Source organism: Hoplias malabaricus, chromosome 1, assembly GCF_029633855.1.
Source record: "Hoplias malabaricus isolate fHopMal1 chromosome 1, fHopMal1.hap1, whole genome shotgun sequence".
Taxonomy (NCBI): Eukaryota; Metazoa; Chordata; class Actinopteri; order Characiformes; family Erythrinidae; genus Hoplias; species Hoplias malabaricus.
In genome coordinates this window covers 61,767,346-61,785,133 of record NC_089800.1, presented here as the reverse complement: position 1 = coordinate 61,785,133, position 17,788 = coordinate 61,767,346, and the positions used below count along the sequence as shown (strand labels likewise).

General features: G+C 37.2%; 1 protein-coding gene across 4 annotated transcripts in view; it reads right to left on the bottom strand.

Annotated features, from left to right (window-relative positions):
* Positions 1–259: 259 nt before the first annotated feature.
* Positions 260–17,788, bottom strand: part of col12a1a (collagen, type XII, alpha 1a) — a 64,095-nt gene continuing 46,566 nt past the window's right edge. For 3 of the 4 annotated variants that reach the window (XM_066669942.1, XM_066669916.1, XM_066669935.1), the window contains 20 exons: positions 17,540–17,704; positions 17,399–17,437; positions 16,669–16,807; positions 15,216–15,358; positions 14,803–14,912; positions 11,045–11,203; positions 10,212–10,289; positions 9,205–9,291; positions 8,712–8,765; positions 8,374–8,469; positions 7,977–8,030; positions 7,277–7,330; positions 7,083–7,136; positions 6,597–6,668; positions 6,433–6,468; positions 6,249–6,315; positions 5,937–6,119; positions 4,865–4,942; positions 2,675–2,845; positions 260–1,123 (listed from right to left, as the gene is read on the bottom strand). In XM_066669942.1, coding sequence (XP_066526039.1) covers positions 972–1,123; positions 2,675–2,845; positions 4,865–4,942; positions 5,937–6,119; positions 6,249–6,315; positions 6,433–6,468; positions 6,597–6,668; positions 7,083–7,136; positions 7,277–7,330; positions 7,977–8,030; positions 8,374–8,469; positions 8,712–8,765; positions 9,205–9,291; positions 10,212–10,289; positions 11,045–11,203; positions 14,803–14,912; positions 15,216–15,358; positions 16,669–16,807; positions 17,399–17,437; positions 17,540–17,704 — 1,991 coding nt within the window. In that variant the 3' untranslated portion in view covers positions 260–971. Of the gene's footprint in view, positions 2,047–2,674; positions 2,846–4,864; positions 4,943–5,936; positions 6,120–6,248; positions 6,316–6,432; positions 6,469–6,596; positions 6,669–7,082; positions 7,137–7,276; positions 7,331–7,976; positions 8,031–8,373; positions 8,470–8,711; positions 8,766–9,204; positions 9,292–10,211; positions 10,290–11,044; positions 11,204–14,802; positions 14,913–15,215; positions 15,359–16,668; positions 16,808–17,398; positions 17,438–17,539; positions 17,705–17,788 lie in introns of all 4 variants that reach the window. The other variant, XM_066669925.1, reaches the window with a different exon arrangement.

The window sequence follows — 17,788 nt, the reverse complement described above, 5'->3', positions numbered from 1 at the left end:
TCCCAAAGAAGACTTTCCCCACATTTACCATTTTCAATATAACACATATATAAAAACTTAGTACATACATTCTGGACGTTTCAGATAATAAAAAAGCAATATTTGTGTTGTAGACCCTGGTTCTACCATAAATTTTAAGTTTCTTTAAAAAACATAATTTCCAAAATATGTTCTTTTTATTCTTTAAGTAATTCAACATATTGTTTATCAGTACAATGGTCAGAAGTGATGACTGACACAGCTTAAACATTTTCAGTAGTTTTATTGAAAAATGCCTCTTCTGATTCAGAAATAAATAGGAAAATAAGGCTATGGAATTCACAATGTGCAGCTAAAACTTAAAGGTGCAATTCTATGACCATAGTCTTGCAACAATTTCCAACTGCATTTGAGATTGATTTAATTAAAAACAAAAGAAAAAGGAAAAATTATATTCTGATTTAAAAATGTACTTACTAAATATACAACACAGTCATGCAATTCCATCTTTGGTAAAAATGAGCTGTGAGTTGGTATACAACAGTTAGATATTTAGTATAATGAAACAAAAGCCAGGTCTAACAAGAAATGAGGATGGAATTACTACCAGTAAGCCTTCCTTGATAAAGAGGAAGGCACAACAAAAACTGCATTGCAAAAAATTATTCTATTCTAAACAATCATACATTGATCTGTGAGGATTCTGCTGAGTCAGTCTGTATATCTTACTCTTCACGCATGAATACTGATCTTAGGTTTAGTGCACTGCACAGGAATCTCATATAAACATAAAAAGGCAGTTATGTTACAAGCCAAAAAAAGCCAAAAATATCTGGGGACGGTGAGAGAGCACAACAGGTTTCCAGACAGGAAATGAGGGTTGAATATCAGCCTTATTTCCACTTGACCTTCCTTAAGGTTTGCATATGCATGAAGCTGGGTGGGATGTTGTCCTTCATGCGAATAAAACTCAAAGATACTTCCTTCTTGGTTTATGTTTCTATCCTCTCAGGTACCTGGGCCGATAGCGATCTCTTTCCACGCTGGGTTCGTAAACCTGGAGACTGTATCTCTGTCACAGTATCTTCTGATTCTTCCTCAGGAATTGGCACTACGAAGGTTTCAGGCTCAGGTGGGTAGTGGCCTGGTTGGGAATATTATTTTGCCAATTGAACATATACAGTGTGGGGTTTTAATACTTAATTTGCTACAATCATTGATGGTTCTAGTTCATGAATCTAAACATATCACCAAAAAATAGAATCCAGAAATCCAAGTGGTTATGTCCAGCAGACTACCACTGGTTCTGACAGAACCAACAGTGCTCTTCCTTATATCACACCGAGGTATTAGAATATAAGTTACAATACAAATAGAAGCAGGAACTTATTTCAAACACAAAAATGGAAAATAAAACACAATGAAGGAAAATGTGGTTACATGTACAAACTGCACATGCTATGTTTGGACCTGAGCATAGGCTATAATCATCAGTTAAAGCAAAAGAAAAAATAAAAATAAAAAATAATTATAAAATAAAAGGTATAAAAGGTTATTTTGGCAGTCAGCAAGAAGCAAGTTATGAGGCATAAGCTTGATGACAGATGTTAACCCATTTTAGCATTTTAGCTGATTGTGTAACTGAAACTCATTTACAAGGCACAATTAGTTTATTTACAAACACCTCACCCTCATCCACTGTTGAACTCTTAGTTATGAAATCTTCATGGTTAGTAGTTTACATGCTTCTTCAGCAAAACGGAAGCTCAGTCTTGCTGTTGGTTTGATTGCTTTGGAGCTCAAGTTGCACTGAAGGCCACTGGCCATCACTGTCACCTGCCTGATAGAGCAGCGGTGGTGAGCTGGTGTTAGTGGCAGTCCAGTCCTTTCTTTGGTTTGATTTGGTTTTAGAGTCGGTCAGCAAAGTGTTCATTAATCAAATCCATGATGGTTACCCTTAAAAGCTTATTAGCAAATGTGCAGATCTCTCAGGCACAGGATTTGTTTTGTTTCTGAATTTCAATGTTTAACGGCGGCAGGCAGCTTAGAAAGTGTACTATGCAGAACCTGAAACAGGTTAAATATAGGGTTAGCACATTATTGTCTTTCTGAAAAATATACATGCAAACCTAGTGCCTAGTCAGTGTACTGGAACATGTGATTTTGAAATAGCAAACAAAATATTACATACCAGCTGTCATCTCAAAACTGCAGTAGTATGCAAAACTTTTGGCAACTTTGGTCTAATAACAGGTTTTGTTGATTTTGTGAATATTTTCTACAAAGGACACTTTCAATAGCAGAATTTTAAGTGTATTGAAAAAGACAGTGTTGCTTGAGGAAGGTAATAGCACATTCTATTTTATGATTTATTTTTCCACATTATATTAATCTCAATTGTGTACTAAGCCTAGCAGACAATGCCATACCAGTGTTTATTCCATGCACAGGATGTGTTCATTTTAAATTAGAAAATCAACAATTTGGCTAGGAGTACTCAAATTTGGCCAAAATTCTGAAACTGTAGTTTCAACAGTTTCTATTCATCATGAAACATTCACACAATGTGAAAGTCAGCTAGTGTTTTCATAAGGATTACACCAACAGGGGAAATGTGGTCACAAGGTTTTGATATGACAGCAAGAATCCTTTAAACAAAGCATTCAGCTAACCTCACTCTCTCTGATACTCTTACCTCCATATACTTGTCCATTGTAAGGAATTCCTACACACTGAGAGGAATCACAGTAACCAGGAGGCCCGGGTGGTCCCCTAATTCCATGAGATCCTGAACGTCCTGGTGGGCCACGGGGTCCAGCTGGGCCTGTAGGTCCAGGGGGGCCAGTCTGGGACTGGCCTTGTGGCCCTAAAAGAAAGAGAGGGGAGAGTGTGCAAAACCATCAGCGATCCTCTGACATCACTCTTAAATCTCAGCTGGAAGTGGAACGGGAGACTGGTTTGGAGCACTGTAATTTAAATATTTTGACTGCTCAATTAAAAGGGAGTAGGGGGAAAAAAAACTGTGGAACTCCCCCCTGCCCCTTTCTGTCTAGACAGTATAAACCAAGTTGGGAATGATTTCACCCCCTTGGTCTCAGTCTCGCACTCTGCAGTCAGCACATGTGTTGTCAATGAGGCCCCTGGAGAGAAAACTCTCTGCAACTGTCTGACTCCCCCACCACTACAAAAGGTGAGTCATCTGAGCTTTCCTCTTACTGTACTTATACAGTCTTTGTCTCACTTCATTCACGGTGAGGTCTTGGCTGGGTTCGTGCGAGTGAGAGTGGCTTTAGTGGATTGCCAGACATTTGCAGTTCTTCTCAACTTTCACTGATAGGCAACCTCTGGGCCAAGGGGTTTTCAGTGTAGCACATTGAATAGTAATAAAGTTTAGTGACTATGTAGGCTAAGCTGCCTCAGAGCCAAAATGTTCTTTGGATCTGAATTCTTAGCTGTGTTTCCTTTACTGATTGCTGTTCTACAATGTACTGTTTGAAAGTATAATACATTTGTACAGATTTTAGCTCATGATAAACATGGAAACCACCATTCTGTAATAATAGAAACACCTTCTGTTATGGATTTATTTCAAAATCATCATGTGTGCCCAGAGCCCAGACCACTGATTAATAATAGAGGTGATTCCAGAGATATGTGAAAACATCTGTGTGGACCACTCACAGGCAGAACCGACATAAATTTCAGAAAGAAAGTGTTTTACTGGGAATAACCTGACTACACACATAAATAGAATTTATTAAGCACAGCTGCCTGAGTTGAGGTTCATAAGATGCATGTAGGTAAGCCCCAGTCCTATGAGCTCATCCCCCCCTGACTTGGTCTTTGTTGTAATAAGAGGACACACTAAGCTCTCTAGAGTGGGGTCACAACAAGGTCAACATGTACAACGATGGTTACTGAAGTTAAGGAATGTTTCTAATAGAAGTCAATAGGCAACTAGAGAATTGCTTTACGTGCAGAAACCCAAACACAAATGTGGGCTTGCCCTGGGTTTCAATAACATTTTTTGCTCCAGAAATGCACTTGCACTGTAATTCTTCATGACTGACTGATTCAACTGATCAAAGCAACGAGTCTTAGTACAGTGTTCTTTCATGGCCTACTCTAAACATATCAAACATATCAGTCAAGCAATTTTCTTCAGATAATTACACATTATTATTCAGACTCTAGCAGCAAAATTAAAGGACTTAACGTCTTAAAACCACAACAGCCTAAGGTTAATCATTCTATAACTACAAAGACCTACATTACAAACTGGCTAAAAAATCTGCAGGACATTTTGATAGAAGTTTGGACCTGTAATAAGTCCAGGCCATACAATGAATTAAAGAAGACAACAGAACTTCCCTTCCAGGATATCTCCTGTCTTGTACTCTTAAAAATATTTGTTCTATTTGAATTGATTTAAAGCTTACATGGCTAATTTCCAATCTCTCTCTCTTTAAAATTAAACAGGATTTCGTGATTTTAAATCAATGATGATATGTAGAAATGACACTGGTTCAAAAAGCTGCCCTGTATTGTGCCGAATTGAAAAAGTAATCCATGACATATATCTTTCAAAGAGCTGTGTATAAGCACAAGCACACACAATTAAAAATGTTACATATTGACAGGTTGGTTGTGCATTTGTACTGCAAACTAACCAGTATGTTTTAAAATATTTTCACATTGTCCACATAATGACATTTCTTCATTCCAATGAAGCCCAGAAAATTATTTCCATTTAATGAAATGGGATTTTCGGTCAAGCCTTTTTTTTTTTTGTATAAAAAAAGCAATGAATATGATGTGAAACAACTGTCCAACTATCCAGCTGCAAGACTGGCTCGGGTGACCTGAGATGTTACCAAATACCCACCAGGTGGTCCGGGTAATCCTCTCTGTCCCCGAGTGCCAATGCCTGGACTTCCTCTCTCACCCTTCTCTCCTGGCAAACCTGGAGGTTAGAGAGACACTTCAATCAATCTGAAATGAGCTGCATCCCCAAGCATAAACAACTTCACACTCTGATTCATGTCAAGGTTTCAGACATAACAGTCCTTTACTACAAAGAAATACAGATGCACATGATTAGCAATTAGGAAAAGCACCTCGACCTCTGCAAATCATGACACCTGAAAATCACCTACTAGAAATCTTCCAAGAGAAGAACATGTGGATGCTGTTAAGGCAAATTGAATGCAATCCCACCTTTATGGATTGTACTGTGAATAGCTGCACAGAAGAATTTTCTCTATAGAACATGTATGTGTGTCACAATCCTAGCACGATTATTACCCAGACAAAAACAATTAGGTATAACACAGATTACAGCAAATATTTTAAAGAAACAAGATATCAAAAATATGAAAAACATTTCTCCATTTTTGTCCATTTTTAGTGTACCACATCATTTGAATAGAGCAGCTGTACTTCACATTTTTGGGAAAGTTTTAAAATGAATAGACCAATTGAGATGCTCCAAAATTACCTGGAATAAAATATTTATTCATTGACTTCCACAGAAAGTTTGGTAGGTTTGTTCCTTCTCCTGTAATTTTCTATTTGGGAGATTTAAGTTTTCATTGGAGAGTGATGATATGATTTTATATTGAATTTACTTTGTACAATGCCTTTTCCTTTCCATTTAAACTACATGAACATTGTGTAATGCATAGACCTATAAATCAATCAATACTCAATTTCCACAGATTATACATTACATTACATTATACAACTAAAATTGTAGTTATTTGTACAAAATTGGACAGCAATAGTTCTTATCATAAACCACTCTCTTCTCTGCAATGTACTGACTGCATATTTAAAGAATCTGGACCATAGAGACTGTCTTCGCAGAAGACACAGCCATCAATCAACATGCTCCATAGAATTCATATTAGGCAATGTTAATACATCCCACATTTCCACAGGACTTAGGGATCTGTTACCTCTTTCTCCTGGAGACCCAGGTAAACCAGGATTTCCTGGAAATCCACTGCGTCCCGACTGTCCAGGTTCTCCACGAGGTCCCTGGGTTCCAGGGGGTCCTGGAGGCCCAGCAGGACCAGGATTATTGTTGCGGTATTCACTGGGGATCTGGTTTAGCATCATGTCAATTCTGCTCATTTGTCCTGAGGCAAAGAAAATATTCCATATATGAGGAAGGCACCTAAAAATGTCCTACAAATGTATTTCATAACTAGTCTCTTTATGAAATTTTCAAAATAAAAGTTTTTAGAGACAACTTTAAGGAAACTCACTATTAACTATTTGTTCGCAGACTTGTCTTGCAATGGTTCTCATCATATTTTGAGAGGAAGTGTCTCCCTAGAGAACAGAGCCAAAGAAAATAAAAAGGCATCTCAAGTATTTACTCTCTGCTAAATCAAATGTCTAATAACTATTTGCTTGCTTTGTACAGTTGTAAATGATAGTAAAACATACCCTTTCACCCTTTTCACCTTTGATGCCAGAAGGTCCCTGTAATTGACAATATAAATGATATGTTTAACTCTCTGCATTATATGACAGACCAAATGTATTTAGAAATAAATGAAAAATTAAGTTAAATAAACTTAAAAATTAAGTTAAATAGGATATATTCATACCGGGAGACCTTGCTCTCCAGGTTTTCCTGGTTTTCCAGTAATTCCTGGCATTCCAGGAGCTCCTGGGGTTCCCTAAAAAGGATGAAACCATAATTTTGCCATATCAATACTTCCATATACAGTTAATCACCTAGTACATGTGAAGGTGATTTACTGAGAACGGGGTGGGTGGGGGGGAGTTATGTAAAATGTAATGTAGAAATCTCTAATTCAAGCCAAGATCTGGTAAAGCATAAACATATGAGCAAGGAGGACCCTAGACAATGACTAAAGAATATACATGAAAATGTATGGGAACGAAGTTCAGGCATTTTGCCCAATTGTGCTGTGGCGCCATTAACTGGAGCCAATAGAGAAACCACAGAATAGAAAAAAGATGCATGCTCTATTTTATTTTGATAAAACATGGTGCATCAGATGTATAAAAAAATGAAAACTCTCTGAATAAAAACTGGACTAAAAAAAAATAAAAATCCAGTTACACACCATTTGTCCTGGTGGGCCTCTAGGCCCAGATGGGCCTTCAGGTCCTGGTGGTCCCTGTAAGGATAACAAATACCAATGCAAACTGTGCAATATACACATGGTAACAATTCTAACATCTAGTCAGTGGGAATGCTTAAATATACTTCTTGTGTGTGTTGAATAAAATAGGCAGTTCAGCTAAAAGTCTATCTTACCCTTGCTCCAGCTATTCCAACAGGACCAGGAGGCCCAGAAGCGCCAACAGGGCCCTGGAAATATATAAAGGAAAGACAACATTTAACATTTAAAGAATTTAGGTATTTCACTGTTTACATTCAATTAGTAAAGGCCAAGGGCACAATGCAAGGCCTCATTCTGCATGAGATACAACAGCATTGTATCTAATAAAATACTCTTTTATTTAGAGACTCAGAAGAAAATAAGTGCTTTTACTTTATTAATATTTTTAAAGAACCATTTTTGCATACATGGCAACAAATAATGCTTATTTCTTTTGGATGTCTAAAAAAAATTAAATGTGGAGTGGAAGTCTTCCACTACTTTTATATGCCACTCAAAGCTCTTTAAAGCATGTCTAAACCTTTTCACTTCCAGACTTCAGAACTACAATGTGTGCAATAAATTTTATATCATCTAGTGTATCTATGGTATCACAACTGTAATAACCATACACTTTCAAGTGTTTACAAAGCAGTGTTGTACTAATAAATCAAAATTCATGACCAGTTATGCCGCAACAATTTTTCTTGAAAGTATTAAATAATAACATTGCCTGTGGGATTTTTGCTGTGAAACGTATGCCACTTGGAATATCTCCAGAATCCCATGTGGTTCATTTGATTTTTTTATACAAGAACCACAGTCAAAATACACAGAAGAAAAAGAAGTACTTACTCTCATTCCAGGCAGTCCTGGGTCACCAGGATCTCCCTTTGGTCCAGGGCGTCCCTGAGAAATGGCAGGAATGAGTGAAGAATTTTACACTAAAGCCATAAATCTGCTTGGTAAATTGAAACATTCTCATTACTAAGAAGACAAAGAGAAGGAGTAATTGAGAGATGCCTTAGCTAAACAAATGAGTCTGTATTTTTGCCATTTTGTCTATAAATCTGCCCCAGTCATTATAGTGCATTAAGGCTTGTATTTTCATCTAGTTCACAGAATGATCACTCCTCCTGAGAAAAAAATGACCATGTTAATATAGACAATAAGGGTGAAATGGAAAAGTTCATAATGGAGGACTGGCACAGTGTGAAATGGCAGAGAGTAGAATAGTGTATGCTTAACTCACAGGTTCTCCAGGAAGAGAGAGGCCATTGGGGCCTTGTGGACCAGGTGGTCCCATTTGGCCTGGTGGTCCTTGTTCTCCACGTGGGCCCATTGGACCCTGGATTGAGAAAAAGAGATGTAGTCAGAGAGCATACACTCACAGTATTAATCATTTCTTTGAGGGCACACACATGGCATGATAAGATTGAGTGCATAAAGCAATGTTTAAACGACCTGAAGGAATCAAAATGCTGGAGCTGGTAAAGAAATTAAGGAAGTGGATTTTGATTGCTTATTTGGTTCAGGATCAGCAAAAAGATCACACAGGCACTGAGACAAAACAGCAGTGGCTGAGCTTACCGGGGAGCCTGAATCTCCTCTATCACCACGGGGGCCTTTCGTACCAGGGTTACCCTGAAAAACACAGCATAGTCAGGCTCAAAGGCTCAAACAGCAGAGGATTCCAGCAATAAACCATGCTGTCAAGAGGCCTCTTTTGGGGATTAGAATTCAGCTCAGTTCACATATTCACAGAGCTCTTTTCTTTGGTTCTTGAGCACCTCCTAATACAAATAAAAGCTGCTAGTCACTATCCCACTCTACATTGCATGCATAAGAACATCATCAACACATTGAGTTATTTCCAAGCATAATAATAAAGAAGTGTCCCAAGTTTCATAGCCTTAGACTTAATGCAAAGAACAGATCAGCAATTACACTACAGGCAAGGGAAAAGCCTCTCCATCCCTGAAACATTACACCTCTCTGTCTTCGTCATCAGAGGAGAGATTTGCAGTGCTAGCATAATGACTTCAGAGACAGAGGGTAGGCGATGAGAATCTAATGGGTTTACCTGAGGCCCAGAGGGCCCTGGGGGGCCTATGCTATCCTGAGCACATGTGCAGGAGTGGGGAAGTGCAGGACATTTGGCTTCATCTCTCTGCAAAGGAAAGAAAAGACATTGTTTACATTTGTACTTTAAGCATTGTTGAAAGAGCAAAGGAGGGGAAGTGTATCAAAGTAGTAGCTATGATGACTGGATAGACTAAAGCCTTACAGGCAGTTCCCTAATGTATTATTCAGTATCATGAGTCCTATGGGTCAAGGCAGAGGAAAAATACAACTGATCATACAAAGCACGAAATTAAATCTCAGTACTTGTGCTTAAGTAAAATTAAAATATTTTTCTTTTAGGTTTAAATGTAAATAACTGCAAATCAGTGTCACATTCAGTCACCAAACTGTCTTGTAATATGTTAAATCATCTGGTGTATAAAGAGTTTCCAAACTCTTCAGACAACAGATACTGACATATTTACCAGAAACCACTGTGTTTGTCTCATGTGGAGTGGTGTTTTGATGCCTCTTTTTAAGAGATACTATGGCTCCCTAAAAGAATTTCTTGATAATTCCTCCCTGGCAATATATATATATATATTCCTATACCTGGAAATATAGTATTTTCACAGAGCAAATTTGAAAAATATAAAAATAACAGAAAATAGTGAAATGGAGCTTAGCAATAATGTCCCATGGCCCGTGGCAGTTCTGCAGCAGTTGATGCAACATCAGTGGCAACAGTACAGAAGCATTTCCTTTAAGTCGCTATGCCTCATTAAACTGGCTCTTTAACAAGTAACTTTACTGACAAATTGAATCTGCACATCTGCAGTGGTTTTGAGAGTTTGCACAATATCCAATAAAAGCTTTACATTTCAAAAAATTGATTGCTATTGAGTTTTGAGCCTATAGTTCAAGAGCTATTAGGAAATATAATAACATTTAGCCATTTGCCAACAAAACAAAAGTATACTGATATCAGAACCCCTTATAGTCAACCAATACTGAATATCCTCTTACCGTTGCTGGCAGGTCACAGCATTTGTCTCGACTCATCCAGCCCAAGCTGCAGACAATATCAAACATCTGGAGCTGGAACTACAAGAGAGAAAAAAGGGGGAACAGAAACGGATGTTACAGATGGCTTCCATTGAGCCCCAGGATTTAGGAACAAAAAAATAAAACATGCCCACATGCACAGCACCTACAGCAATCTGGAAAAGAACATAAACGAGCACAGTGCAGCTCAACCATCACCATGAACAGCCCCATTCGTAAGCCACTGTCTACCTCAAATTGTATAAAATGGCAGATTAATGGGCTTATATTCCCGACAGACCAATGTACTGGGACAGCAACATCTAAACTGTGTATCATTCTTTCAGAGATGTTCAGCATGTCTCCACGTCTTGTTTATGCATGCCCACTCCAAAGTCAGATGCCAAATGCAGGAGTAAGGCCTAGAACCAAGACATATTCACAGCTCTGGTATGTGTGCTCAGTCACTGCAATTACAAGTATCTAAAGAATTAATATAATTCAGCCAACACTGTCATCATATGCTCACTTAAATCATCCAGTATTTCCACAAATGAAATATGTGAAATAAAAGCAAAAGAAAACTAAAACATGTACACTTGTCTCATTTCCTCAGTATAGAACCTTTACATTATGTAGAGGCACTTACTAACAAAGTCTTTGCTCACACATTTGATTTACAAAAACAGTTTAGTAAAATCACATTGACTGAAAGGTTCTTTTGGGGAACAGAAAGTATTACAGCTCTGCTCCAAAAGCCCCTTAGTGGCACCTTGGTTTTTAAAATTATAACGTAATGTGTAACCCAAACTTACTGTAGTTGACTGCCTCCTTCCAGCACCAGACCTTGCTATTTTCCCAAGGACTTCATAGCCATCTGTGGTTATGTTGTTGGCCTCTTTGAACTCTTTCTCTGCTACTTCTTGGCAGTCAATGTTCAGTTTGACGTTTTTCGGTGAAATGGAGATGTGAAGCTACAAAGTAGGAAAGTATTAGTAAATACACTCCATGTATTATAAGGCTGCCATTACAAATAAATCTGTGCAGATGCTGAATCAATATGTGATATCATAAACAGAATGTTATTTAACCAATCCATCAAAACTGCTGTTCTTCATGTCACACAGTTAAATGTCTCATCCTTGAAATGGAATGAAACAACTAGATATTTTCCTTGTGTATCTGGAACCCATTTTCCATAGAAAATGATGCAGCCATTTAGTGACCACATGTCAGTAGCATGTTTGAAGATACACTGGCCACAAACTATATATTAAAACCTTAATGAACATACATCACCAGTCATTTCTATTTTGAAACATTTTAAACCAAGATATACTACCAGAAATAGCATTTCCTCCTTGCAATTATGATAATTACACATTATTGTTGTTACATGTAACACTGCACTAGGAGAAGAAAATGTATGGGAACTTTTTTCAGCACCATTAATTATACTCTAAAATCTTAAACAGCTGTTATTTTAACAGTTACATGTACTATACATGAGACTCCATGTGTGGCCCAGACTTCCAGATGCCCTTTTCATACTGTTCCTAAAGCCTAGTTAGTTTTTCGTAAGACATTACTGTCTAGAGCAGCAGGACCATGTTAGAACTATCTCAATTTGTCATTCTGTGACTGGCCATCAAAGGTAGCCTTGTTTCCCAACTTTTTTTGCACAGTTGCATTTCTCAGTTAACAAGCCTGGAGAGCAGTTACCAAACTGAAATTCTGACTTTGCACCAAACATCATCAACCCACATACTGGGTCATAAGTCTTGGCAAACACACGCTACATTACGGTCAACACTGTTGGAGAGCAAACCCACTTATTTAACTGCCCACCGAGGGAAGGGTCTGAGGTTCTGGTTTGGCACAGACATCTTGATGCACTTAGTGGCCTTTGAAAACAGCCAGTTTAATGACATGCTGAGAGCTGATAATAAGACAGTTATCATGTCACATATATTCTTATATTCAAATATTCTTATTCTAATATTCATATAAAATAAATATTTCTTTAATTTGATTTCCTTGTGTGTGTAACAGATGATCTTACACACCAACTTTTTCAGAAGCAAAAGACACAACATTGTCTCATATACTTTATTTTCTGTTATGAAAAATCTTTGTGAAGCAATGCTTTATTGTATGCTGTAACACATTTTTGAATGCTCTATTTTGGCTACTCTAGGTATCTGCTTGCAATTAACATGTGGTTTCATTTGAGATGTATTTCTTCTCCTTGAATCTTATCAGAGTTTCATAATGTCATTTTTCCTCCATTTCATGCTTCCTGGCAAAACTGTGCATGATCAACTCCATCTTCTGCTTGAGTATTTATAACAACTGATTAGAAATACCCTGTCCTTATAACCAGTCATCATGTCAACTTCCCTCAGAGTTAAACAAGGAAAAGCATTCACAGCCAAAAGGTTTCAAGGTCGCAAAGTACCCACCCTCTGCTGATAATCCATCTTTGCATTCATGTTTTGTAGTGTCATAAGAGGAAATGTCATCCTCTTGGTTTCAAATGTGAATGGCCTTTACATGTTGTCAGAAAAGCATTTTATTCACAAGTATTTCCTTTCTTTGTTTAAGCAGTTTCATGAGTCATCCTGTCCATTCCAAATCTCACATAAAAAGGGCAGTTTCATAAAAAGGCACTGAATGGCATACAATCTAAAGAATGAAGTATAAGGCAAGGCCATCAAAGAGGGCCTTTAAAAACAGCATTGAAAAGGATGTGAATACTGGTCGGGTTTGTAAATCATATCTATGAACGGAAAAACTGATGGCTTTGAACCTCACTGCAGGATAATAATGCAGCAAATGGATGGCTTTGGTCTGTGGAAACATACTTAACAATGCAGCTAACTACTGAAAGTCCACAATTCAAGTGAGAAACAAAACCAGGAGTCCAGGTCAGCTGTCTGGTAATGGGAATAATGTCTGAGCTCAGAATTGTACTGATCCCATGGAAAATGTCAACCCAGCATTAGTGGTGTAAGCAAAACCTCAGCCAACATCTACAGTACAGCAGGAAAGCCTCTTGGCTCAACTACAAGAGGAACCCTAAAAACCTCCCTGTAGATTTCCCTGGAGGAATCCCCTCAGAGTGAGAGTAGTCTAGTATTATTTTCAAGGGCTTTACTCATTTTCTAGAATCCGACGATAGTTCTCCAAGAAGAAACTCAAAGTAAATGAGTCTGGACTCTTTATGTAATTTATAGTGTGCAACCTAATATAGGTCACTAGCCTTGGCAGAGACATGTTAAAAAAAAACCATAGCGTACAGAGCTGTAACAGTACAGAAACAAGACCCCACATGATATTTTACAGTATATTATGGTACCTGGGACTGCATGTTACTGACTGTGTAACCATAGAATTGAAAAAAAGATCACTTTTCTTAAGATTTACACATGTATTATGGTTCATCCACAACCAGGAGTTTTAACTGCTGTTTAACCAATATATAATCTTTTGACCATATTGGTCAACTAAATACAGACTTGAATTAAGAAGGTTTCTCAGTGCTATAGTTCCCTGCAAAATCTGTGGTGAGAACAGAGGAAGTCACTGAATACACAGTAGACCACACCAGCAAACCAAAAGTCTGTGATTCCAAGTACTGTCAGTTTCACAACTGGATCATAGCCTGATTTCCTGGAGCTAAATATCTATTCAGAATGAGATCATCAACCACAAGCTAAAAACGTACAGTACCAAATAAATAATTTCAGGGACCAAATATTTTGTTTACCACTACACACACATTAAAAAAAATCAAAAAGCTGCTTCAGCACTAGTCCAAATAAGAGAAATGATAGATTCCATTATGAAGGATTGCAGTATTATGAGCCAATTAACATTACTATTTCATGTTGGTACATGTGAACCATTTTACAATATGAGATTCTATTTGTGGAAAGTAATGAAGATGTCTGTAGGATATTATGTAGCATTGTGAATAATGTTAAATAAAATTAACATCCAGAACTGCTAATAAAAAGGAGATCAAATCTCAGGACAAATATCTTGGTTTTAGATATCATTATTTAATTTAAGATATTTATCATTTAATACATTAATACTAAAAGTTCAAATATTGAAAATAATTTAAATATATTTTCAGTGCATATTGTTTAAAGTTTTACTAAATAAATCAACACCAATTACAGTCTGATATATTGCTCTCTGCTTAAACACAATGCAAAAGTAACCTGAAATCTATTTATAGTCATGGACACCACTCCAAGGAGCCACATCATGTGTAAAGAAACAGCCTAGATTTGATTCCCAATAAATTCTGTGGTATGCATCATGACTCAAAATTACTAGTAGTTATCAGTAGCAGTCAAATTACTAGAGTAATGGAGCTCTATCCAGCTTATCTGAGATTAATTGGAGTGGCATTTGTGATCCAGAATATCCAACATGAGCACAGGGCCTTACAAATATTCTAAATGTTTCAACATCTAGTGTAAAGTCTTCCCAGAATGTAATATAGGATGAGCAGGTGACTAAAAATCTTTCCATATACTGAGTGCATTATAATAGTTCTTACCTTGTGAAAGCTTCCGTGGAAAATCTTCTTGACTTGATCATTATCAAAGGTGACCTTCTGAAGTTCACCTCTAGTGTCCTTGTTGTAGAATGCAATGCTTTTGCTGGAAGCTTAAAAAAGAGATAAAATACAAGAAGTGTACAAGATATAATGACAACATAATTTTACAACCCTACCAATTCCACATATTAATGTGCAAGCTGAAAATCCATTTCCATGCAATGTCTCTGCGACATCAATTGCAATATGCTCTAATCCTGTAGCACGGTTGGAGTTCATACATGCTGTGATTTACAAAAATGCACTGCACTGGAAATATACAGACTTAAGCAAATGCAGCTGGTAGGCATGAAAAATCAGTTCCAAACATGTAGCAAATAAGGATGAAAAGTGAAAATGAAAATGGCATTTACGATTAAGTGTGAGCCCAACTTCAGGGTTGTCATTCTTATCTGCAATCTGCCACAGATCGAATGTATCCTTGGTGGTGTCAGGGAGGAGCCGGAAGAGAAGGATAAGGGTGTAGGATGGAGGTAGTCCATCTGGATGAATTTCCCTTGAAAGAAAAATCATAAACATAGCTCCTGTGTAAAAGGCCCAAAAAAGACAAAACACTACAGCCTGTCATACATCAAAGTCTTCTAACACTTTCACCAGTTCACCAATTGTCCTTCATTTGATACATTTTGGTAGCTACTAACCAAAGCATTGTGTGAATATCCCACAAGACCTGGTGTTTTCAAGCCATCCCAATTTGGGATCTTTCAGTCAGTGTGATATGCTTGCCAGTTTTTCCTGCTTTCAACACATCAACTTCAACTGATTCTTGCTTGCTGCCTAATAGATAACACCCCTTGATAGGATTTTAAAAACACAACTTATAAATTATTTTGAAGAGACAGGGCTCAACATTTTTACCCAAAATTTCAAACATTTACAGAAATGTTGCTTTAAAAAAAAATAAAAAGATTGTGCTTGCAACTTATTTGTTTGTATGAACAGTGTGTATTGAATGGACAAGCTGTACTTGCATATTTTACCAATTTTACTATTTCTACGCCAAGCTTTTATTTTACATTAAACTGTATGTTTTCATTGTTGTTAACATTTGTTTTACTGTTACATTTTCCCCATATATGGTGGACTTAAAACATAAAAACCTATATCAGCTGCACTTAGTTGCATTAACCCAGCAGTATTATAAACAGAAATACACAGTGCAAAGTGCTAGGAAATGTTCCAGTCTCCTGAAGTTTAAGTGAGAGGAGGGGAATGGATGATATCTAATCTCTTGTGGTAGTGAACCAGACCAAGAAAAAGAAAAAAAAAAAAGACTCGTTCTACTAAGAGAGAGGGGAAAAAATGTTGAGCCTTAAGAAATTGCAACATATTGAAAGAATTTTCCCTTTATCCTCTCTAGAAATGTTTCCATTTGCACAGGCATCTGTCTGCGCAGAAATACCAATCATTATGGACAAATTAACAGTTCATGCTTTGGCCAGAGACCTTTAGATGTATTTCTGGAACAGCTTTGCAACTGCCTGAAGACATTTTAACAGCATTGATAAACTACAATTCAGGACCTCGTGTGTTCCCGCTTGGATATATGTGGTACTGCTAATCTTGAACTTTTTTTCATATACAGCAACAATCACTTTCACCACCTGGAGCCTCATTTCCACAAGTTTGTATTCTATGTAAGTGTACCAATGAGGCCACAAACAGGCAAAAGCTTCAAACATCATTAAAAATAATTGTGATCACTTGATAACCATTACATTGTGCAGGGGAACTAGAGAGAGATAGCAAGGGGTAGAGGTAGAGAGGTAGAGGTAGGGGTAGAGAGAGATAGTCAGTTCAACCTACTTTGTTGGCTGAGAGATGAAAGCATCCTTATGAAGTCGGTAGGTGATAAAACTGTTGAAAGAGCCGGCTTCCATTGACACTCCATTCATACCAGCAAAGGTCCGGTCAGTGATGTTGAAAGCCTCAAGCATCCTAAAGCCTATATAAAATTAGGTTATAAAAGAAAGTATACAAACTCTTTAAATCTGGTTGAAATCTGGTTTAATCTGGTTGAAACTGTTTTTTTTTTAAGATAACAGCACATTTTATGACAATAAATGTATCAGATTCAGCACATACAAAAATAGAAAATTAAGACAATAGATTTTAGCTATGTTGTCTTGTATTCTTGTATCATTAACTTTTTATGTATTTATGTCTTTGTTCTTTGTTTTTTGTCAACTGCCCAAAAATACAGATGAAAAAGAGCCAAACTGGCACATTGATTAACGTGCACTATCCCTGTAAATTAAAATTTTATAAACTTCAAAAAAGCAATTTAATAATAACATGATATAATTTGATAATGTTATACAGCAGGACTAAATTTACCGTCTTTAACAGAACCCTACTTACTATATTTTACAGTACGTGTATGAATGCAACACAACACTCAAAAATTCTTCATCTGTGTTGATCACATGGTTGTGGTTCAGTTGCAACACTGATAATATTCACAAACACCCACACTTTTTATAGTTATTTACCAGCCATGAATTCTAAGTACGCCTAGACCTTGACCAACACTGACCTGGTGAAGTGAATCCATCCAAGTAAATCAGAGGACATGCTGTAATGAAAGAGCACATCAAATACCACTGTGAGCTTCCATTAACTTTCACTGAGAGAATTAGCATAATAAGAAAGAAAACATGCAAGACAATCATCATACTTGATGTTGCTGTTTCACAGATGAATGTAATGAGGTTGTCTTGTATCTTGGCAAAAGCGTCATAGTCATCTACGACAAACACATGTCTCTCGCTGGGCTTGCTGCCAATGTTTCTCAGTTCCGTCATGTCCACATCAGCAACACCCACAACGAACACGCTGTAGCCTGGGTAAAATATACAGTATGTAAATAGACTAGCCATATCTTTAAATGTGCACATTGAATATGCCTTTGAACATCTTCAAAGCA